The sequence below is a fragment of the Podarcis tiliguerta genome (assembly GCF_965153285.1).
Source record: "Podarcis tiliguerta genome assembly, chromosome: 12".
NCBI lineage: Eukaryota > Metazoa > Chordata > Lepidosauria > Squamata > Lacertidae > Podarcis > Podarcis tiliguerta.
The window spans coordinates 33,092,767-33,118,188 of record NC_139545.1 but is presented as its reverse complement, the minus strand read 5'-3'; the positions used below and the strand labels follow the sequence as shown (position 1 = coordinate 33,118,188).

The window sequence follows — 25,422 nt, the reverse complement described above, 5'->3', positions numbered from 1 at the left end:
CAGTAACCTTGGAAATTTATTGTTTTATGCAGTGCAGATGTATTTTACCAGCCTGCTCAATACTAAGGTTATAAAATCCTTTGCTCTTGCAATATTGACATGATGTACAACTAACTCGGAGCCCAGAGACACCCAATTAACATCTATATCCATTTTGTGTGAATACATATTTCATCATGCTCTTGGTTTATGAATGACTGTAGAATATGCCCAATGTATCTTTTTTGCTTAACAGGTGCTCATTGCAGAAATGTTATACAGGGCCTCAAAAAAAGAAAGAAAAAAGGAATGCATTTTTTATTCTGTTTATTTGTCTCACCAACAATGCCCACCCTTTCCATTGCATTTTATGCATTAGACAACTTTGTATTTGGTAGCTATTTTTGAATTCTGAAAAAAATACAATAAAAAGCCTGATAAAAGATGATTTTATAAACTTCTAACATGCCACCTCTTCCTCACCTTTTCTCAAAAATAGAAGTTCCAGATGTTGCAACCTTTCCTCACAGAAGAGTTGCAGTATAGGATACAGCTGTTCTTTTGATTTTCAATCCCCATATTTCAGGCTCTTTGCCACACGATTGGCCAATAAAAGGAGGAACGAATATGGGAGATAGAATGTATTTATGGGATTCCCCTTTTCAGCAATATCCCCACATTGTACACAATGGCTTGGACTCTAAGATAAATAAACTTAAGGAAACATATGGAAGGAGTTGACCCCCATTTCCCCATACCTGCAAAAGTCTCACAACAGAATCAGGGGACATTCTTCCTGAACAACATAGGATGGGGTGGGGACAGGAAACTCTTCTTCTGTGAACTTTGTCTTGGATCCTAAGTCTGATTTAAGGCAAATCTTCCATCCCACTGTTAGGGCTCCGAATAATGTGTTGTTGAGGTAGGGGGCTGAGAGACCCAGAAAAGGGCACGAGTAATTTATAAGGTTTGGTGCTGCCCACAAGGCAGGAGTTGGGGAAGAGTCAGGGCAGTCTGAGAAGAAGGAAGGTGCGCAGGATGTGGTGGAAGTAGCAGCTGTTCTGGTGACAGAAGGGTCAATAGATTCCCCACCTTCCTCCACCATGCAGGCAACTTCCATGCAGGAGATCTCAGGTTGTGAGTGTGCAACCCATTAGTACAGGCTTCCTCAGACTTGGTCCTCCAGATGTTTTTGGCCTACAGCTCCCATGATCCCTAGCTAGCAGGACCAGTGGACAGGGATGATGGGAATTGTAGTTTCAAAACATCTGGAGGGCCGAGTTTGAGGAAGCCTGCATTATTATATAAACAGGCCGAGGCGTGAGCTCTCACTGTTGCTGCAATTGCTTTGCAGGACACAGATGTGAGGGACAACTGTCTAGTGGCTGGAATGTGTGTGTGTGTGTGTGTGTGCGCGCGCACACAGAAGGAATTGTTGTAAGTGCTTCTTTTGTCAATAAAGACTTAACTATCAGGCAAATGCCTTTCTTAGCTGGGGTGAACTAGGGCACCCACACATTGTCCAGAAGGGACTCTGATCTGTGTGTATTTGTGTTTGCAGGTGACTTCAAAGAAAGGAAGGGACGGAATACTTTCATTTTCTAAACTTCCTTATGTTTGCTTATCTTACAATATAAGCCATTGTGTATTTGCGCACTATGGTGCAAAGCTTAGTTTGACAGCATTTAAATGAGCACTCCAGTTATACAAGAGTTCAGATCCTACTAGTGTCCATGACTGAACCATTGAGATTTGGTGTTCCAACAGTGCAAACCTGACCAACCTCTTTGGGGTAGGTCTATTGTCCTTCCCAGATGAGAATTTTGCACATTCTCAGTGTTATTACCATTAACTTTATGACCTAGGGTCCCAGGGCACCCTAATGCAATATGATACATTGATAATAAAGAACATATTATGTAAGCATGAGGTATTTCATCTTAATGTATAGTCTACAAGACTGCACCCAGCATTAAAGGCTTATAAGATGAAGAGTTTTGGCAATGGTAACCTTCAGAAGTAGCTTTTGATATAGAACAGATCTATTGTACAAAAAATAATAATGATCTTCAGAAGTATCTTTCGTATTATGAACAAAGTTCAATGAGTAGAATGAGCTGATGAATCACAAAGCTGAACAGTGTTCCATACAAAAACATGGCAATATAATAAATTCCCAATGATATAATACACTGTGTGAATAATTCCGTACAGATAAAGTATGTTACAGTTTTCAGGACTTTTATGCGTTATGTACATTTCTGTTTCAATAGCCCATTTTTTGTACTAAGAAAAGTTATATAACTACTGTACCGATATGCTAAATCTCAATAAGGATAAAAGGGATCAGAAGTATAACATTCCCAGTAAAGGTGATCTGATTTTTAAAACTGTTTCTCGGTTTTGTTCACTACATCCTAGCAAAGTTAGGAATAAAGTTTAAGAAGATGATCTTGTTGGTAAAAAACAAAACAAAAAAACACTTCCTATTATTTGATGCAGCTCAAGCAAATCTGGTCCCATTCTGTGCTGTATGATGTAATTATGCATTTAATGAATCTGACAGGCTATATTTTCTTCACCAAGCCAGCCACTAAATTGAATTTCAACCTCAGTGACTTGAATCTTTGTAGATCTGATGTATTCTGGTCACCAGTATCTCAATCTAACAATTCTAGTGCCAAGGCAAGAATGAATTTTTAAAATGCAAGCATATAGTTTATTATATACTTTGCATGTACAATTGGTTGATAATTTACTGGAGAGAAACTATGACACCAGATGCAACATACTTTATGGCCACGATCGAACCAAAGTTACACATTTTAAAATCTCACTGATTTCTATGGAAGGAGACTTAGACTGCAATCCTATACACATTTACCTAGGCGTAAGTACTATTGAACATAGAGGAGTTGACATTACCAATCATATATAGATTCCATTGTTATGGATATACCTAAATGACTTCTGTTGAAATAAATGGGATTTCAATAACATTGGATGGATTATCTGGTTTCTTTTACCTCAAAACCTCTGCACAATCTCCCTTTTCTTCATTTCTCTCTTCAGAGAAAAGGTGTAGTCTAACAAATTGCACACTTTCAGCTGTTCAGGACACAGTCTGCATAGGGTTGTGACCACAAATTTGCAATATGCAGAAATGTTTCTGTGAATTTTTGTTCAAGTCGGTTCATCATGGCCTGGTATTGTTCTGTTCACTGCAGTTCTATTCACTGTAGATCACAGAAATGAGACAACTTATAATACCCTCCTATCACTTGATTAACATTTGGCAATCTAATGCCTATCAGTACACTTTGTACTGCACATGTTAAATGGGATTATGTGGGAGGGCTGTGCAAAATGTTCCACATGGGCTGGAGGAGCCTCTACTCCCATCCTGTGTGTAGAAGCTTATGGCCAATGGTCAGGGGTGATGGGAGTTGTAGTCCAAAACATCAGGTTGAAGAGTCATAGAATTGTAGAGTTGGAAGGGCTCCTAAGGGTCCTCTAGTCCACCCTCCTGCAATGCAGGAGGAGAGGCTGACTTAGAGCCACAAAACAGTTTTGAACCCTCAAAACACTTCCTTGTGAATAGAATTTACCTTTAAAGTTGCCTGAGAGATTTAGGCCATTTGCTGAATACTGAAAAATAATCAGTAATACTCTCTCATCAAACACTTGGGAGCAATACAACTACCTCGTGTTCTCTTTAGGACAAGGAGTGTAATGTTAGGCTTAAGTAGATCTAACAATGCTAAGACGCTAAGGCTAATGGATGGGATTAGCCAGCCTTTCTAGCTGGTCCCTGGGACCCTTCCCAGAACACGCCCCTTCTCTAGGCTGGACCCCTGTTTCTTGCTCTCCCCATAAGAGTGTTGCTTCAAATTGTGAGGGGAAAGAGACTCTGGTGTTGGCCATCATGGGGAACACATGTTCCCACCTACCTTGCCCAACCCTCTAAAGTCTGCATAATGGAATTGCTTCCTGAAGAACTCTGAGGGGAGTTTTCTTGCTATTTTGTTTGAGTAATTTAATACAGTCATACCTCGGGTTGAATATGCTTCAGGTTGAGCGCTTTCGGGTTGTGCTCCGCGGCGACCTGGAAGTAACGGAACGCGTTACTTCTGGGTTTTGCCACTCGCGCATGTGCAGAAGCTCAAAATGACGTCACACGCATGCGCGGAAGTGGTGAATCGTGACCCACGCATGCACAGACGGCAGTCACGGGTTGCGTTCGCTTCAGGATGCGAATGGGGCTCCGGAACGGATCCTGTTCACACCCTGAGGTACCACTGTAATGTGTTTGGGGAGGGGAGCAGTTACTAGGTACTAAGGTCATCAGCTTCGGGACTACTTTTGGATGTGAAGGTGGGCATTCTTATCTGACCTTGATAATCACTTAAATGTTGGTATATGCTAAATCAAGTGTTAATATAATAATGATATTACTTATTTTATGGATCCAGTTATCTCAATAATTTAGATTTTGGTTTTTTATGGGAAGTGCTTTGAACATGAATGCATGACAAAATTTACTGGGACTGAAATGCTTTTGACTGGCTTGAATGGGTCCTTTAACTGTAATAATGCCTCTTGCTTATCTGTTGCTGGAGGGAGAGATCGGATGTGTTTGTAGAACCTCTGACTTTTGCATTTGTTAGTCCACAGGAAAAGAAATGCAGAAATTGGACAACCCACTAAGTTCTTCCCCCTCCAATATAGTTCTTTCATTTGAATACGTGTGTGTGTTTAGAAGCCACATTGAACTGGCATGTGCGATGAGGTATAAATGGGGTCCAAAAGTTTAAGTACCTATTGGACAACCCCTCTATGTATTCCTTATCCTTAAGAGTTATGACTTCATTAGCAAAATAAATGATGAATATTTAGAAGCAACTGTAAAATTGTAAGTATTCAGAAGCTCAGAAGTATCAATTTTAAAAAGGAAAAAAAAAAACTAATTTTGAAGTACATTTCACAGTTTATTTGTAGAGAAAAATTGTTCCCTATATCTGCTGGACTGAAAAATATGGCTGACAATTTCCCAATAAATGATTAATATCAAGCAACCAGTATATGGAATGCTGAACAAAGTCTCTTGGGTCCGCTCATTATACTCTGACAGAACCGTCTGTTTCTTAGGCAAGCTAGTCTTTTTGAATGCTTGTGGCACAATAAATATTTTACCTTCATTTCTGACTGTGCTTGATGTCAGAATAATACTGCATGAAATCCTCTTGAGACAGTGAGGATTTAAATATAATGGAATGATTCCTATTGTTTTGCTCTAAATGCAAAAAATCTTTAAGATTTTTTTACTTAAATTCAAAGATCAAAATCTTTCCAGGATGCTGAGAAATAGTTCATGTTTATGGTTCCAAGGTTGAGTGTAAAAAGAAAGTATCTAATGTAATAGCTGTTAACCATCTCCTATACGCTTTTAGCTGAGCTTGGAGAACAAAGATCCATGTATAGAAACAGTGGCATCTCCCAGGTTGTCATGGGACAGCTAATGGATGCTTGTTGTTTTTATTAGTGCATCCCTCATTTCATATGGTCAAGTTCTGAAAACTAGTGAAATTCCATGCTTCTCACTGGCTAGCTCTAGCCTTGGACCTATTGGCCTTTAAGAGTACTGGAGCCATCTGCCACATCTGTTTCTTTCAGACTCGAGCTGTTGCCACCTGTTGCTTGTATATGCACCTGACTGAGCACACTTTTGCAGTCGCCTTGAAGTCTCCTCCTCCTTGTATAAATAAGAAGTCCTTCATTCGTAAGCTAAGCAGACGTCTCTCCAGATTTTAATGCAACAAGTTCAGAGTCTTCTATATACTTTCCATTAAACTGTTCACTGTTGGAGTCGTGGTGGTACGGATAAATTGGAACCTCCGTGATGGAAGTGGCTGTGTAGGAGGTAGATCGCGTAGAACAATGTTCTCGCCGTCTTTGACCCCACTGGGTCTTATACTGCATCCATTGCCTCTTCAAAGCTCCTTGGACCTGCAGATATAAGACAATAGAGTTTAGGCTAGTGCAATAGAAGGGGATAATCTGAATTGATTCTAACACAGTGGCTGATAAATCTTGCCTCCCCTCTAAAAAACCAGCTGGTATGGTGGCTACTTTCATTGTGGGTATAACTGCAAAAGGTGATGGTGAAATCTTGGAAGGCTTAATACATTAGGTGAGATCCAAAGAACTGGCGTGCAAGTGCAAGTCCTAACGCTCCTGTTAGGCAGGGGACCCTCCAGAATGATGTGGGAAGGGGTACTGGGAGTGGCAGAAGGGACAGTTGACAACCCACCTTATGTGTGAGCAGAAATCCCTCCCATTCATGCATGGGGCTTTCTGGATCCAGTCCACTGTATATATTCTACAGTAAACCATATATTCGCAGTGCATGCTTTTAAAAAAGGATTAAATGAGCGTGCTTAGCTATTCATAAATGGGGATCTTGCTGCTGAAGATCAGGTCTGGCATCAGCTTTTGGCATTCATGGGCAGAGGCCCAGCACTCTTGAGTTCTTTGGATGTGCACTGAGGCTGCCACAGGTAGACCTGAGTGATATGTTTTTATGGTCATCACCATCCCCCCCCCCATAATGTACTGGATGTTGGTCCAGTTAATTGTGGAGAACATAAAATGGCATTGACAAGAATGTTGTCTCATAAGAGGTTTGCTATTCCTTAGTTAAATAAGTTTTGACAGTATGAACCTTTTCTGAAGTTCCTTTTGCCTAAGGCCCCCTCAAAAAAAGAATTTAATATTAATTTTCATGATGCAACCATGAAGCTAGAATCTTTCTTTTTCTTAAAAAGAAAACAATTTATTTTAAAATGAGACCCAGCAAAAGGTTTGAAGGCTGCAATCCTATGCAGATCTGTCTGGATGTAAGCCCCACCAAACACAACGGGGTTTACTTCTGAGCAAATAATTGCAATGTAAATAATATGGATGCAGAACAAATGGTTTTCCCAGATTAAGCTGCTAAAGTCCAGAAAAGAACAACAGGTAGCCAACCATGTTGCTGGTTATCAACAAAAGCCACAATGCAAAAGGAGACATATGCATAAGGATTGTTTTGGTCCAGTCAGGAAGTAAAAAAGAAAAAAGAAAGTTATGTTTTGAAAATTAAACTGAATAGAAATTTTAAAGCATTGAATCTAAAACTAGTAATGCAGCAAAGCTGAAAGGCATTTGTTCAGCTGTTTATTCTTCATTTCTTGATTCTTAAAGGCTGTGGATACAACAAGCATTACCAACGCCACTTTGTTAGCATTGTTAATAGATTTCCCTCCCTGCAATATTTGATAATATATTCTGAGTCTAGCCATTTGCTATTCAAATACAAAATGAAGTATTTGAAGAATGTTGAAAGGGCAGAGACTGAGCAATATGAAAGAGATCCTAATTTCCATCTGTTCAAAGTGGTTCATATGCAGATTTCAAAGCGTGTTGCTGAATAACGGCTGTTCCCCCAAACACCACGCATTTTGTTTAAGATTCACAAATCATCTCTCTATTCATTCTGTCTCATTAATGCACAATTCTTGATTATGGAAGGCATTAGCTTATTTCCCCCCAAACAGACCATGAACACTGGAAAGCCAGTGTGGTGTTATTAGGGACTTGGGAGACCCAAGGTTCATGCCTACTTGACTGCAAAACTCACTGGACTAGTCTCTCAGCCTAACCTCCCTCACGTGATGATTGTGTGAGGATAAAATGAGGAATGGAAGAGACCACCTTGAGTTCCTTGGAGGAAAAGTGTGTGAGAGAAATGTAAATGTAATGTAATTTGCTGGCTGGATTTTTCATGGTGGAAATTAATGCCAAAGAACATGACTGATAGGCAAATGAGCAGTGCGGTGCATAAGGCTACCTACCCACAAACTTGACATGAGCCAACAGTGTGACGCGGCAGCTAAAAAAGCCAATGCAATTCTGGGCTGCATCAATAGGAGTATAGCATCTAGATCAAGGGAAGCAATAGTGCCATTGTATTCTGCTCTGGTCAGACCTCACCTGGAGTACTGTGTCCAGTTCTGGGCACCACAGTTCAAGAAGGACACTGACAAACTGGAACGTGTCCAGAGGAGGGCAACCAAAATGGTCAAAGGCCTGGAAACGATGCCTTATGAGGAACGGCTAAGGGAGCTGGGCATGTTTAGCCTGGAGAAGAGGAGGTTAAGGGGTGATATGATAGCCATGTTCAAATATATAAAAGGATGTCACATAGAGGAGGGAGAAAGGTTGTTTTCTGCTGCTCCAGAGAAGCGGACACAGAGCAATGGATCCAAACTACAAGAAAGAAGATTCCACCTAAACATTAGGAAGAACTTCCTGACAGTAAGAGCTGTTCGACAGTGGAATTTGCTGCCAAGGAGTGTGGTGGAGTCTCCTTCTTTGGAGGTCTTTAAGCAGAGGCTTGACAACCATATGTCAGGAGTGGCCTGATGGTGGTTCCTGCTTGGCAGGGGGTTGGACTCGATGGCCCTTGTGGTCTCTTCCAACTCTATGATTCTATGATTCTACCCAACAGTGTTACTATTAGAAAGCCCTACCTAACACAACTGGAATCTGACTGTATGTTACTATAAACACTTTTTAAAAATCAGGCTTAGGCAATTGTATTTTGAAGAAAAAGTAGCTCCAGAATGGCCTCCTGATGGGGGATCACAGCCTCCCATTAGTTTCACCCTCCTCACCCCAGGAAGGCATTTTTTTATAGTATACATCTGTTCTGAATGAACTGGCAGAGGGATAACAATATGATGCAATCCTACTCATGTCTATTGAAAAGTAAATGCCAAAGAAGGGACTTATGTCCAGGTATATATGTATAGAATTGTAGCTGTCAGGTTTTATCCGACATTAGTCCTACTCAGAGGAGACCCACTGAAATTGATTACCTTGACGAACCTATTAAGTTCAGTGAATCTACATAGACACAACCCTACTGTTTATAATACTTCTGAATATTCAAAATGTTTCACACACATTATCTCTGGATTTCTTACAGTATACATGGAAAGAGAGTGTCATAATCCCCTGATTGTAGGGGAAGAGGTGAAGCAAAGGAATGGAGAATTTGCCTGTCCGCCTGGGGGGCTTCTTATATCATGGCTCACTCTCTCAGCTACGACGCACTGCACCAGTTATTTATAAATATGCTGGCCTAATTGAATCTCCCTAAGGGACTGCGGTCTAATTGGGAAAGCTTTGTGCTAAAAGATCAGTCTTAATATTAATAAACAAGAGTTTTTAAAACCCTGTGCATTATAAGCCAGAGTCGGCTAGGAGATTAATATTTGCAACAGACCTGCAAAGATTTCTGGCTCACAACAGTAATAGCAAAAAGCCTCCAGCCTGCTCCAAAGTAGGGTGCTGAAAAGCTTGGGCGGACAACCAGGAAGACATCCAAATTTATATCTGAAAGGATTAGGATGTTGTAAAAATGAAATTTTTGATTGAGCCACCTTGTTTCTTATTTCTAGATATGTTAATTTGTTAGAACCCAATCCACTATTTTGTACCACACTCCAGTTGGTGGAGCTTGAGGTTCTAGTAAAAAAATTCCAGTAAACTACTGGAATAAAATTTCAGTAATTTATTATCTCCTCCGCACAGTCTCTGTAAACACATATTATCTATGCAAAGCAGGCAGGCTGCATAAACACCATCAACATGGTAGCAGCAGGTGTACAGGCACCATTTTTGTATTATAAATGTCATTTTGCGTTCATTCACTTTTGCCTGGTCCTCTCAAACTGATCTCACAAAGAGGAGACGGCCAGCCAATAGACATTCCCCTTTCAGTAACAGTGAGACTGATGCTTTTAGAGGGCTGTGTGGATAGCGCCACCATACAGTTTAGACACTAGGAGGCACTGGACTTAGTTAGTTGGGTAGAATCATGAGTTTCCAGTTACTGTTCTGTTCTTGTTTAAGAAAGGCAATACAGTGCTCGCCTAGCTTCCTAATTGGTATGTCCTCAGACCTTCCATGACAAGGCCTGAACACAAATGACATTATGTTTTCCCACTGATTAAAGCTAATGTCACTTACCTGGGAGTAAGCCCTATTGAATTACATCGGACTTACATCTGACACGGCTAGGCTTATAAGACATGAAATAGAGCTATTCTTTCAGTGTTCTAGACAAAGCTTTTCTGGTACTGAACATTTGTGAATAAATAAGGCTGAATCACTTGTTCCAAACGCAGATATGGAACATTGTTTTTGAAACCATTTATTTTGGATCAGTTTCACCTGATTCTGCCTTCATGCAAACAGTCCAGTAATAAGCAATAAATCACTGAGAAACTGAGCTCCTCTTGCACTGTTATTAATTCCTTTCCTGAGCCATACCAGAAAATAAAACTTTGATCTCTATGCACCTGGCAAGGGCTAGCTGGACAATCTCACTGGAAGGAATGGAGAGCTGCGGCTCCCAAGCTTTAAGCTAACTGGTTGCACTGAATCTAAGGCACAACATCGAAATTTTGGGAGAGGAAACCAGAATTCTTCCAGGTTCTCTGAAAGTGTGCTGAAAAAATCAACTGTGTTTTCCTGCAAAATGAACACAGAAACTAGATTATCACTCAACCAGGGTTGGCCTAAGACTTTTCCTATGTGATGCTTCCCCAGGGACCTACATACTAGTGGTGGAATCATATGACATCCTCCAGTTCATGTGAGGGCAGCAGCCAGCTGAGGAAGCAGAGGGCAGGAAGCACAATGAGGTGGCAGATGGTCAGGAGTTCAGGTACGAGGGCAGTGTGGTGCAAATGCATGGGCAAAACGAACCCAGCACTCCTGCCAGTGTTTGCACCGTGCCAGCCTCCCTGCTGCCTCACCTCTTTCCTTCTCAGTAGGCAACAATTACCCACGTGCTGGAAAGTGAGGGTAGCAGCTCTGCCCCACTTCGTGAATTGCTTTGGGGGGGAAACTGACTAAGCTAAATAGCCGGTCCAAGCTAGTAACAAGCAAGCACTACTGGCACTAAGATGCCAGCTCACGAGGACAAGAATAACTGGCAGGAATTAACTTAGGGAGTTTTCTGCTGCTACAAGATGTGGGGATTGCCACTAGCTTAGGTAGCGGCCTAACTTTTAAAAGAGACTAAAGAGACTTCATGCAGGTCTATCAAATGACTAATAGCTGTGGTAGCAAAATAGGACTTCCATGTCACTGAAAACCAGTTGCCAGGATGGGGGGCAACATCAGGCAATTGCCTTTAATGCCCTGTTTGGGAGTTTTCTAGTGGCATCTAATTGAATACAGGATAAGATGAACTTTATGCCTGATCCACCAGGGCTCTTATATTCTTATTGGGGAAGGACCATAGCTCTGTGGTACAGCCTATACTCTGCATACAGAAGGTCCCAGGTCTAATCCTGAGCATCTCCTGGGAGGGCTGACAATGACCCCATTCTGAAGACAGAGGGAGCTTCTGCCAATCAGTGTAGACAATACTGAACTAGATGGGTCAGTGGGGTGACACGATGTAAAACAACTTCTTGTGCAACTAAAAAATGGGGAAGGTGAGGAAGTTGACATATCTCTTTCTGGTTTATACTTTTTGCCCTCAAACTCAGTTTGCTTTAGGCCAATTCGATAGCTGAAAGCTCCCTGGAAAAAAATACGGGATAGTTCTATTTGCTTAGGAAGTAGTAGCATGAAGCACAGATTCCAGCAAAATTAGCAGTGCCTGTACCTCTGGAGCCTATGTAGACGAGGCTTCCAAATGCCACACAGCGAGTTCTTAGTAAAACTGGGATGTGAAGTCTGTGGTTCCTGGATCCTGGCCTTGACCTCAGGTCATAAGACATGTAACATCTCAACTCTCAGCACTTCCAATAAGAGAAACCACAGATTATTATGAAACTATAGTGTAATGTTAAGTTCAGTATCTAGACTCAGAAAAATATCAGTAGGTTGATGCCACTGTTACGTCTGCACCACCATTATGTGGTGCATTTGTAGCAGCACACCAGACACCTTTATTTGCCCCAGCTGCAACAAAACATGTCTCTCCCGTATCAGTCTCTACAGCCGCAGCAGGTGCTGCAAGCTTGAAACAGTTTGACTTCATTGTCTCCTGAGACAGACAAATGCCTGCCCATATATCTGCATATTGGGAAAATGCAATGTACATCTAAAGATGGCCTTAAGTGATGAAGTAATCAGTAGAAGAGACACATTTCAAGTAAGCAATTTGCTCAATAAGAACACACACACATCAATTTTGTGCTTAAAACTGATCGGATCCAAATTTGGGGTGGGAGATAAAACCATGTGATTTCTAAGTCAGCAGGAAAAAGATTTCACATTGTTTCCCCCTTCCCTTAGAGGTGAGAAATTATGGGCAGACTTCATGCGGGTCAAGTTTCTTTTTGGGTCAGAGAATACATTGGGTTTTTATATTGGTCAGAGAATATATTAGGTTTTATAGAGATATATTGGGTTTTTTTTTTATAATAACATAGGTGTCGTCCCCCCCGAGAACTGTATAATTAGAAGAGTACTTGTGCAGGTGCCGGATAAAACAATTCAGATTCTGATTATTCTGTTTTCCCAGTTCAGAGCCTCTGGAAATCTCTTAGAACCCCTCATTCCAGAAGAGACATCCAGAGGGGCCAATTTATTTTCCTTCAACATCCAGGATCAGTTTTGCCCCGCCAAAGTGAAGGATCATAAGGAGCCGCTTTATAACAAGACAGACCCATTTATCCCTCTAGCTAATTCCTGCAGTGGTTGAAGCAATGGCAGCACTTACCTGACCTCTCATCAGCAGCATTGCTGCAATTTAGCAGGAGGGAGAGGGACTAGGCAGCAGTGCAGTGCCAACGCACTGGCCTGGCTGCCAAATTGTCTCCGCTGATGCATTGGTTTTGCCACTGTCTTCCCCTTCCCATCCTGTTTATGTTATAAACTGTAATCCTACCACATCTGGAGAGCACAGGTTCCCCCTCTCCTTTTATACGAGTTAAGATTTTAGAAAAGAAGAAAAAATCTATATATGCTAACACCTATGCCAAAAAACCAGTAAAGCTGGGATATCTGAGTTTAAAATAATTTACAGCCTAACCGGAAACACATTTGCTTAGATGTTAATTGCCTTAAAATTCCACTGCCTTTCCGACTGAAGGATTTCAGCCCAATTCTTGGAAGTCAGCTTAATATTAAAGCTTTAGTTTTAGGCCCTAAACAATAAATCAACAAAACACAGTTTTTAATATTCAGATTGAGGCCTGCAATCCCTCAAACACTTTCCTGGGAATAAAGCCCACTGAACTCAATGGGCCTTACTTCTCAGGAGACATGCACAGGCTCGCATTGTAAACACCTGTATGGATTCTAACCAGTCAAAGGAAACACACAGATTGCAAACCCAAATGCTTTAGGCCTTGGGAAACACATTTTGTATGGATATTTAATATTTTAAACCTGTCTATGGGAGATAATGTATTCATGCACAGCTCTGATCTGAAAACTAGGCCTTTGGGTTTCTGCGTAAGAACAGATAATGGAAAAGTTGACAGCTCCAACAGGAATTCCTATCTCACAACTTGTATATCCTAATTAATACATTGGCAAAGCTTCAGAATGATGGCATACACAGTATTTCCCCCTTCACTGAGAATGTGTCATTGGCTGCTGCTTCATTATAGCTAGAAAACGACAACAAGCAATTTTAGGATTTCCTCCTTTCCTCTTAGCTTTCATTTTATTAAGCCGTCCTGTATAAATAAAAGATAAAATGCATCTCTTTATGTCAGGCAGCTGTTTGTGAGGATGTTGTGGCAGTTATGTCTGGGTGGGTCCAATGCACATAGCAGCCTATAAAATGGCCGCAGGGCTTCTTCATGTCCCTACAGTGCTAGTGCAACAAAATGGAATGGTGGCTGTTGGCACTGGTGTGTTAGCAAAACCCCAATGTGGCAGTTTTGAGCAGCCTAATTATGCAGAAAATGATGCCAAGTTTGGGAGAGGGAGACCATGGCAGCTGGAGGAACCTTTGGTGATGCCTCACTTCCAGGTTGGGGTCCTTCTGTGAGAGCTGTCACACAAAGACAACAGGGGCAACTTGATGTTCAAATGGACTCCCAGTTTATGCACGCCCTTCTTGAGAATAGAAAAAGAAGAGGAGGAGTTTGGATTTGATATCCCGCCTTTCACTACCCTTTAAGGAGTCTCAAAGCGGCTAACAATCTCCTTTTCCCTTCCTCCCCCACAACAAACACTCTGTGGGGTGAGTGGGGCTGAGAGACTTCAGAGAAGTGTGACTGGCCCAAGGTCACCCAGCAGCTGCATGTGGAGGAGCGGAGACGCGAACCCGGTTCACCAGATTACGAGTCCACCGCTCTTAACCACTACACCACACTGGCTCTCACAACAGCCACTGTGGCTTTGCTTGGATACTGATCTCCTCTGAGCCAGGGGTGGGGAACCTCTTTTAGTCCAAGGACCTTCCTGGGGCCACAAGCAAAAGCAGGTGGCGCGAAAGTGTAAATTTTACCTTGGTACAGCAAACTAGTTTCTACATGCACCCCCCCCCGTCTTCCATCCAGATGTGCAAAGAGGCAGTGCCACAGTTTGAGACATTCCAGTCAGGCAAAAAACACTTGCGGGGCAAAATAGGACCAGTGACGGATATGAGCTTCGAGAGAGTAGGGAAGATTTCCAAGGGCCTGATAAAGAGATCTGCAGGGCCACATTCCACCCCAGGCCTAAGTGAGGTTCCCCACTCCTGTCACAAGCCACCAACATCTATTCTTATAGTTCAGCTTGCAGACTTTAGGATTATAAAAGGGTTGATGAGAGTTTAATGGGCAGAGCCAGAGTTCCCAACCACTCATACAGACTCTGTTGTCACATTCTGCCCAGGGTTCAGGGTTAAAGGCAGTGGTTGCAATTTTGCTCTTTTCGAGATACTGAATGAACACATCGATAAGGGGAGTGTGAGTTTTTGCTTTCCAGCAGGTAGTCAAATAATCTTGCAGCATCATTAAGTTTCTCTCTCCCCTTTTCTTACATGGCCTTTCAAGAATTACTTCTAATAGATATCGAAGGGATGTTTGACATTCTTCCCCCAATGTTTTTTAAATCATTATAGTAGAGGAGGAATCTAAACATAAAGTCATATAAAATATTGATGCAACAAGATGAGAGTGTGAGAGAACACTGGTTCAATGATTTTTTTGGGGGTGGCGGCGGGTGGGTGTGCTTTCCATGGACTTCTGGAAGGCCAGTGCTAGTTATTAAATGTGTGAATGAAAGGCTGGACAACATGAATGCTAAGTAGCCAGCCTTTCAATGCTTCTCAGAATATTTAGAACAAGGAATTTGTATGTATGGGTTCCATCATATAAATGGACAACGTTTGCAGTCTATACTCAGACACATTAATGACATATACATACACTTTCTGTGTCACCATTTTATGGTATTATATTTTATAGCCAGGATCCAAACAGTCATGCAACTATTTCCAGATGTGGTAAGGGATGTTGGGCTTGTGTTTCTCAAAGTGTGTCACAAATCAAGTTTTTTTTTTTAAAGAGCTTTCAAAAATGTCACAATTTATTCAAAAAATGAAAAGAGTCTATGACATTGGATCCTAAGATAAATCAGCTTAAGACAGTGCAAGGGATGAAGTCCCCCCCCCCCCACAACCATCTCCTGAGCCCTGTTGGAAAGGTGGGGAGGAAGAATAACCACTGGACTTTGATCCTAAGATACGTTAACAAAGTTTATGGGAGAAAAGTTCCTCCTCTATCCGCAGCACTCTATTCTGCACTGACACACCAAAATGGCTTTGCCCCCTTTAAAGAGCACATACCTGGCTGGGCAGCAGTAATGATGTTGTTCCAGCCCCAAGAAGGAAGGAAGGAGAGAGATCCCTCCCTTCTCTTGACCAGTGTGCTGCCAGGAAGAAATGCCCCAGTGACCCTTGGGAAATGTAGTTTTCCCAGCAGCAATTTCTTAACATGGACTTCCATGGAACAGAAACCATGTTTTTTCTGTTATTTTCAAAGAAGCAGCTTGGCTGATTTTCCAAGCCAATCTCACATGAGCTGGGAGAAAGTCATCCATGTCTCCTTATTATACTAAGAGTGAACAACAGCCTTGTAAATTGCCATAACATAAAGTTCCACTGTTTCATATGCTTACCTCTCCATTGAAGAAACAGAAAATAGTTGCCACAAGTAAACCCTAAGAAGAAGAAAAGAGAGAAAATTATTCAGACTCTTTATCCATGCCGTGGCTGCTTAGGGTGCAAAGTAATGATACAAAATTTAATACCGCCTTCATTTCATGCTGTATAGTTGGACTCCAATGTAGCTAAAGAAAACTGTCCTACAATTACAGCTTCTCATTGTTGAAAGACAAAACAGTTATATCTGCCAGGTTATATCCCCCTTACCCCTGCATCAAAGCCATCCTCAACTAAGAGAATCAAGAAAGTGGGCGTCTTTGTGTGAGAAACATATCCACTAAATGAGAGAAGGAAATCTGTGGTACATTGGTTTAAAAGCTGCCATACATTCTCAAGAAGAAAAGAAAAAAGGACCAGAAACACATCACGTATGACCCCTAAAAGACAAGCAGATCTAAGCTTCCGTTTGTGCCAGTAGCAGCTTCACTCCTGATTTGGAGTGTATTTTTGTCATGAACACATGTGCGTGAGGAATGGGTTAACCTCTCTCCCCAACCATCCTTAAGGACAGTAGGGTAGGGGCTGTAGTTCAGTGGTAGAGCATCTGCTTTGAATGCAGAAGGTCTCAGGTCCAATCCCTGGCAGCCCTGTGAGAAATCCTGGAGAGCTGCTGCCAAGCCAGTGTAGACAGCACTGAGCTAGATGGACCAGGAGTCTGACTCAGTATCAGGCAGCTTGCTATGTGTTCCTATGATCCTCATCCCCCTTGCAGCTCATATTTGAAAAAGACACCTCACAAGGCACACACAATAGCAAACTATATTGTACTACCAAAATGTGTAGTACAAGGCAATTCAATCCATGTGGCCTTGGAAGTAAACCTTATTGTGTCCAATCGAGTATTTACAGGTGTTCATCAGACTGCAGCCAGATATACTTTTCCAACACCAAAACGCAGGTCTTTCTCATTTGTGGCCCTATCCTCTCTAACGAAAGACACTTTGGGTCACACAATTCCCTCCTTTCCTGCTCTTATCCCTCTAAATTCTCTTCTCGTTTGCAGTTATATAGCCATATTGTCTTTCACAAGAGGATAACGGGGATCATGGCTTAAAGACAACGAGTTTGCTCAGATGGCCTTGAAATCAGATTTTAGTTAACTGTTCCGTAGAGGAGTTTGTCTGAGGTGAGAAAAGGAGCCTGATGTGGAGGGCAAAATGTGTCCAAAAGTGATCTTATTTCTACAAGACAGAAGGTAACAGCAGTAAATGAGTAATAAAAATACATGCACAGTAAAGAAGGTGAAGAGAGGCCTCTGTTTATGACTTGTTTAAAAAGGTGAAATGGCATGGAATTCAGATCTGTAAATGCTTGACAGTTTGACCCCGACACTACTGTCCTTGCTTAATTGGTAATTATATTGCAGATATTTGGTGGCTATATTATATTAAGATATTAAGGAAGATGGTGCAAAAATGCCAGACACCCAGAGTGAGAAACTTCCGGGTTGGCGCTTCTCGTAATGGCAGATCGGGCTGTCAAAAAGTTTTGCGATTTGAAAAAAAATAACAACGGGGAATGGAACACATCTTGATGGACGGTTGAATAGAGATATATATTTTTTCGCATTGGTTTTGTGGTATTTAAAAAGAAGAAAAGTTGAATTGTAATTTTGTTACTGGATTCTGACTTGAAATAACAAAAAATAGAAACTGTTGCCGATAGAGGGAGCTTCAGAAACTGTTGCAACTGTTACATTTGAGAGGTAGAACTTTCCACCAAAAAACAGAGGCTGAGAAATAAGCGGCCTTGAAGAGTCTTAAGATAAGAATGGAAAAACAAGAAGCTCTAGGGAACATGTTTGATAAAATAAATACTCTGTTGGAGCAATTGCATGAAACGACAGACTTGATGATAAAGAAAGTGGACACTTGTGAACAAAGTGTTTCCGACTTGGAACAGAATGTATTTGTCTTGGAACAAAAAGTGAGTAATTCAACAGGAACTGCTCGGGATGTGGAACCAACTTTGAAATGGCAAGCATTGGAGAAGAAGATGGAGCAAACTGTCTCGGCTCTGCAAGAAGAAACTCAAGTGGAGGCCCTGGCCCCAGTGGATACAAATTGATGGATACAAATTGAAGTATGAGGTTATGGACTTTGAAAGCCACAACTGGAGAGGCAGTGCCCCACTTGGACTGAATAAGGCAAGATGGGTGGACTTTCTGTTGGAGGGAGGCACTGCGGGAAAGCTCGGAAAAGTGGAGCTCTGTAACCTCAAAGGGACTGTGGAGTATGCCTTGGAACACCTTTTGGATTACAATTTTGAATATGGAGTATGGGCAAACATGTTGAAATGGAATAAAGGAGCTGCTGAGAAGAAAGCCCTTTGGGATTTAATTTTAGGTACTGAAAGAAATCTGCAGACAGAACAGGGAGAAGAGTTAAGAGCCTCGGACATAAGAGCACCAGGATGATGAATTTTATGGAACTGACAGAAAAGACTGATAAAATTGGCAGAAAGGACTGATAAAATCCGAAACCAGGGAGAAGAGATGGTGGAAAAAGATTGGGAATTTTTAAAACAGTATTTAGTATAATATTGTATAATTAAGGAATGTTGGGAGATAGTGGAATGAATTTATATGACTTTAGTGGAAACATGATAAGGACGTGAGATTTTAGGATTTAAGGGTATAAGATTTAAGTTTTCCCCCCCTCTTTTTATTAGATTGGAGTATAGATAGTTTTTTAGATGTTGATGGGAGGATAAGGTTTAAATGGATTAAGATAAATAAGTGAGTAAGCAGTGAAAGATGGAAAGAATTTGCTGACTTAATTATTAACTGGAATACAAAAAGGGAGGTGGGAGGAGGTCGAGGAAACAAATTATTGAAGGATGGAATTGTGAAAAATGGAAGCGTTTCTTTTTTAAATGTTTTTGTTTTTTCTTCTGTTGGTGGGGTGGAGGTGTGGTTTTTATGTATTTTTTAATTTTTCTCTATCCTTGTTTCTTTCTTTATTTTTACTGTATTTTGTCTTTTTCAATTTTTTCTGTATTTGTTAAAATTGGAATAAATATATTTTTTTTTTTTTAAAAAAGAGAAATACAGGCTGAGTCCTTTAAAAGAGGCCCCGTGGATACAGAGTACACATGTTTCACAGGGCCTCTTTTAAAAAACTCACCCTATAGCTAAACAGTTCCCATGATCTGACCGCTGAACACATTTTAACGACATTTACCCCACGACAAAGCAGTTTTATTCAACAGTAGTTGTTGTCAGACCCCCACATTATGTTACAGCTAAGTTGCAGTAAATCTGCAGTCTGGACTCATACATATCTAGGGAATGACGTGTCACCATTTTTATTAGAGAAAAACCACATTCAGATGCTAATATAAACACTTAGGGGCAGCAGCATAGGAAGCCTCTCAGGCACCTGGGGCGAACTGCCCATAGAGGCAGGGCAAGCGGCACCCATAGAGATGGGCCATCCCTATGGGCGCCGCACCACGCCGCGTCCCCGTCCCATCCGCTCTCCACCCACTGCCTCCCCCTCAGCTGTAGGGCAGCTGAGGCCCTGGGGCACACGGTGCCCTTAGGGAGGGATGAGGTGCGGCACGGGGCCTCAGCCGCTCTACAGCTGGGGGGAGGCAGTGGGCGGACAGCACAGAGCCTGCGGGCGCCTGAGACGCGTGGCTCAGGCACACCACAGGCCTTGCGGTGAGTACTGCCCGGCATTTTGTCACCCTCGACCAGGTGAAATCTGCGGTGAGCCACCCCCTGCACCCCCCTTCCTACGCCCCTGCCTAGGGCAGAATTGGGATTGTGAGCACCCAACTTCCATGCATGCACTAACATCCACATTATAATGGAATTATAGCAGCACATGCAATCCCTTTTCTGCCAAGGTTTGTACTTGTTCATTCAGTGATAAACGATGGTTTGTCATTACATTTGGCTTGGGCTAAAGTATATGAAATGGTCTGAACATTCTAAACCACCATATAAAGACTGTGCCTTATTACTTAGTTTAAGTTGCCCAGCTTGTATTGCATTTCACTTATTTAAGTCAATAGCAATAATTGCTAATAAATCCTAATTAACAAGGATTTAATTCATTAATATATAAATTTGTTTGAGAATGGGCCATGGCTCAGTAGTAGAGTACATGCTTTGCATGTGGAAAGTTCCAGGATCAATCCCTGGCATCTCAGGTAGCAAGCAGAAGTGGCTTGCCAGGCAGGCAGATCTTTCTCCTCTCCTGCTCTCTGAGGCAGCTTGCCAGGTGAGACCGGGCTGCTTATGCTGGCTTCGCAGCAGGTAGATCACTGTTGCTTATCCGAAGGGGGAGGAATGAGCTGGTGTAGAGTTTGCTGCAGTATAAACACCTGCACAGCCAATCTGGCACTCCTGCTGGTGCGTTTGCACCATGCTGACTTCCCTGTTGCCCCTCCCAATAACCAGTAGTGACCCACCTGCTGTGAAGCTAGCATAAGCAGCTCGGACTCACCTGATGAGCTGCTTCTGACAGTACGTGAGGAGAAAGATGTCTAATTAAGCAATAGTAGGCTAGACGGACAAATAGTCTGGCCTGTTACAAAGGCGGCTTCCTGTGCTTTAATTAATATATACCATTATTTATCTGTAATGTAATCTAAATGAAGAAACAGGGTTGGGCGAATCTGTTAATTTTGATTTCTCTCAAGTGTCTTGGTTTTCCAAACTTGAGTTCAGTCTTCCACATTTCTATATCTGTATCTAATTAAATACCTGTCTCTGAATAATGCAGCACTTCACTTACTTTGTTTTTGCTTATTCTTGTTAAGTACCACCTGTGTAACTGCAGATAGAAGGAGCAATCTATTTCCAACCCACGCCAATTTCGCGTGCTTGTTCATTTGTATGTTCTTTTCAGTTTCTGAAGTAATCATTTTTTAAAAAAATAATCCTGCACAAATAAATTCTATTTTATCACAAAATGCCAATGAAGTGCATATTTTATCTCAATATTTGTGTTTCTAAATGTGTTTTATCTTAAAATATGTCTTTTTCCAAAACCACATTATAGGGACCATTTTTTGAGGAAGAATTTTGTATCACAAAATACAGAGAAGGGCAGAGTCCTAAGGAGAATTATGTTCCCATCTGCACACACATCAGGCAGGTAGAGATATGGTCAGTTTGAATCAAGATTAACAAAAACAACTCCTCAAGCCTCCTAATGCGGAGCTATAGGATTTGAACTGGGTATAGAGAGGTGGATCTCAGACCACTTTGTTTTTACCACTTATTTTTAAGCTGTCCACTTTCTTCATATGGCAATTTTGCCCCATTTGTTGCAACAAAACTAGCTCATGCTACTAAAGCATTTATGAGCTTACCGAACAGTGAGGCAGGGTCCTCATCAAATGCTCTGACTGAAACTGCTATGTGATAAGGACAATCTCCTAAAGAGGGCAGATGATGTAAAGAGCTAGAGATGAATTGACTCTCATAGTTCAGAGCCACTTCTAGTATGGGAAACCTGGTAGGGGATACTTCATGGTGTTATTTTCTAGATGAGGATGTTATTCTGCAGAGAAAACGCTATTACATTTCTAAATGGCAACAGGCAGTCTCTATTTCAGCCCCTTGTAGCTTCTTTGTTAACTCGGGAGACTATCGGGATAGCAAGTTACAAGCAATTTCCCTTAATTCAATGGTTTTTTTTTTTGTGTGTACAGTGGTACCTCGGGTTACGTACTTAATTCGTTCCGGAGGTCTGTTCTTAACCTGAAACTGTTCTGAAGCACCACTTTAGCTAATGGGGCCTCCAGCTGCCGCCGCGCTGCCGGAGCCCGATTTCTGTTCTTATCCTGAAGTAAATTTCTTAACCTGAAGCACTATTTCTGGGTTAGCGGAGTGTGTAACCTGAAGCGTATGTAACCCAAGGTACCACTGTATGTTGTTTTCACTAAGATAGGTTTTTTTGTGTGCACTTTGACTTAATACTTGGTTGGTGAACTGCACCACAAAATTCAGAGAAGTACACATTGAAGAGGGATGCTTGTGATTCAGTTCACATGTCGGTTCAAGCAAATGCAAATTGGGTAGATATCTGAACAAATTTCTCCCCCATCTTTACATACCTAACTAAAAAAATAACAACCACAACATAAAAACCATAGTGTTACCAGACCCATACCTGGTAATGCATTAATATATGCATGATGTAATCATATACTTCGCCCGCAAGCTTGTTTTCTGGCCTCCATGGAATAATGACAAACTGAATTCCTAATAAGGGCACAAGGATTAAAGTGGCTCTGACAGCTTTCATGTACATGTTGGACTCGGCGCGATGAGTGTCTCTTAGCTTGGTTACTAGAACTCGCACAATGTTAAGCAAGAAGAAAAAATTGACCTGTAAGAACAAATGCTTTATTAATCAACCATCATTTTAGATTTATTCTATTTACAAAAAAAAAAAAAAAAAAAAAACAGAACTTGTAAAACATTAAAATATCACGCACACATATATTTTGTTTCCACAGACATTTTGAAACGAGATCAATTGAAATTGCATTACTTGAAAACGGTGCATAACTCATATCACTGATATGTAAAATTAAATGGATTCAAACATGAAGCTGACCCTCTGGAACATTGTAAAAATAAATAGTAAGACTAGAGCTGGGAGCAAGGGAAAATAACATGGACCAATGGTCCAGTTTCCTAGGTCACATATTTTAGGACTCGGCAAATTGTATTCTCAGGACCAGACTGACTCTATGGCCTGTAAGGTATTATCTGCATCCCTAAACTGGATGCTCCCTAATCCCTGTCGACTGATCCCTGGGGAATAGCCAACAGGAGCAATAGAGCATCTGGTTCAGGATGAATCCTCCTTGGTTGGATGAAGGTGAAAGATGTTGCCGACTGTCCAAATGCAGGTAACATAGAACTAACAACTGAGTGTATTTAGCAGGGGATAGTCCCCAGTCAAAGAGGTCAAAGGCTGTAAGGAGGCAAGGCACATGCTGGTGCCTTCCAGAAGTTGTTGGACTACAAATCCCATAACACCTGTGCACTGGCTATACTGGCTAGGTTGACTGGAATTGTAGTTCTAAGTATCTGGGGGCCACAAGGCTAAGGAAGGCTGCAGTAGAGACATCTATTGTCTGGAGAAGAAAACCATGTAGAGACAGGTGCTTTGCCACCCTCTGTCTGTTCCTCTATTACACCCTCTCCAATATTCAGAAGGAATAAATTGTTCTCGTTTTTCCTTTTTTTAAAAAAAATAACACTGTTTAAAAAAGTTCCTTTCCCTGTTCCACACCCTGTTCCACACCATGTTATCTGAAGTGTCTTTCTGAAGCTTAGCTCCCTGCTAAAAGTGCCACACTTAATCACAGATACATTAGTAGCTAAAACGCATATATAGAAACCAGAGAACAAATGTACACCTTTCCCCCTTTTAGCATTGAAACAATGCTTAGGCGTGTGTGTGTGTGCTGTGGGGGCGATTATAATTTTATAGTCTTTAAGTTGCTGAGGAATGCTCGTAATTGGTGCTTATTCAAAAAAACCTGCCACCTTAGGGCCAAACTACTTGTGACACTAGAAATGTCATTTGCAGTTGAGTAATTTCATTTTCTAGCATTAATTAGCATGTGTGTGTGGTGCAATTGGGGGGAATCAGGACAACAGATCATGGGAAGGAAGACGCAAGCTTTCTGGTGTAATTGTTCCAACTAAAATTACCCTCTGCTATTTGGCATGGGATGGTTGCTCCCCCAGCACCAAAAATTCCTTTTCGAACAGCTACACATTTAGTCCCTAAGCGCCTTTCAGGGGAAGGGCTATAGCTCAGTGACAGAACATCTGTTTTGCATGCAGAAGGCCCAGGTTCAATCTTCAGCATCTGCAGGTAGGGCTGGGAGAGACTCCCTGTTTGAAATCCTGGAAAACTCCACTGTTGGTTAGTATAGATCAGGCATCTTCAATTTTTTTCAGGACTCACTCATAATCCAAATATGAATTTGAGGACTCATTTCTTAATCTTTTACCATATACTGGTAGTAGTGCTCCTGCTGTGACCCACCTTGGATCAGGCTTTGATCCACTGGGTCCCAACCCATCAGCTGAAGACCAGTGGTGTGGAGAGAACTGAGCAAGATGGACAAAAAGGTCTCTGGCAGAATAAACGCAGAATTATTGGGGTTTTTTTTGTTTTAAAAACAGGTGCTTAAACTGTCTACTTTATTTTGATGACAAAGCACGCGAGCAGTAATAAGGTAATGGTAAAGGACCCCTGGACGGTGAAGTCCAGTTAAAGGCGGCTATGGTGTTGTGGCACTCATCTCGCTTTCAGGCCGAGGGAGCCAGCGTTTGTCCACAGCCAGCTTTCCGGGTCATGGGGCCAGCATGACTAAACCACCTCTGGCACAACAGAACACCATGATGGTAAATGGCACAGAAATGCCATTTACCTTCCCGCCAGAGCGGTACCTATTTATCTACTCATGCTGGTAGGCTTTCAAACTGCTAGGTTGGCAGAAGCTGGGACAGAGCAACGGAAGCTCACTCCACCACGGGGTTTTGAACCGCCGACCTTCCGATCAGCAAGCCCAAGAGGCTCAGTGGTTTAGACCACAGATTCACCCTGATCCAGAATGGACTCCTTTTCTGGACAGTGGCTCTGTACTAGTTTCCTGCTTAAAATCTCCTTGCCCCATTTGTTCCCAAGTATGCAGTTTTACAGCAAATGGTTCATTCAGGGGGCAAACAGCAGATACCCATTGGAATCACAACCTGAATCAGGGCCCCGTACTGGTTTTGTGAGCTCAGTTCCTCAGATTGCTTAAGCCGAAATCATAGGATTCTGGAAGCAACACAGACACTGCACCAATTAAGAAAAGAAAAGACATGTCTGCTTTGAGCCCAAGTACCATTATCTCTCCTTCAGTGGCTTCTGAGTTCATAGCCAATGTATTTTTGGAAAGGCAGCGCTGTAATGAGCAAGCCAGATAGTAAAGGAGAGGATTTGAAGCCAGCAATCATCACACCTGTTTTTTTTCCTTTCTTTCGTTTCTTTTCTGAAAGTGATTAGAGTTCCTTTTAAAAAAGATGATGAGCTTTACTTTGCAGAGTAACCAAAGCATAAAGCTTGGGAGTAGTGGTGGTGGAGTTCAGAAATAGGAAAAGGTTTGCACCTCATCAGCCAACCTTGGCCTATAGGATCCCAGAGGGGAGGGAATCAGACTGCTGCAATAAATCTTGAGCTGGT

General features: G+C 41.8%; 1 protein-coding gene across 6 annotated transcripts in view; it reads right to left on the bottom strand.

Moving 5' to 3' along the window:
* Positions 1–289: 289 nt before the first annotated feature.
* CALCR (calcitonin receptor) overlaps positions 290–25,422 on the bottom strand; it is a 141,810-nt gene continuing 116,677 nt past the window's right edge. For 4 of the 6 annotated variants that reach the window (XM_083405468.1, XM_083405467.1, XM_083405469.1 and 1 more), the window contains exons 11-13: positions 22,339–22,557; positions 16,165–16,206; positions 290–5,985 (exon numbers count right to left, since the gene is read on the bottom strand). In XM_083405468.1, coding sequence (XP_083261594.1) covers positions 5,764–5,985; positions 16,165–16,206; positions 22,339–22,557 — 483 coding nt within the window. In that variant the 3' untranslated portion in view covers positions 290–5,763. The remainder of the gene's footprint in view (positions 5,986–16,164; positions 16,207–22,338; positions 22,558–25,422) is intronic. The other 2 variants (XM_083405472.1, XM_083405471.1) reach the window with 1 other exon arrangement.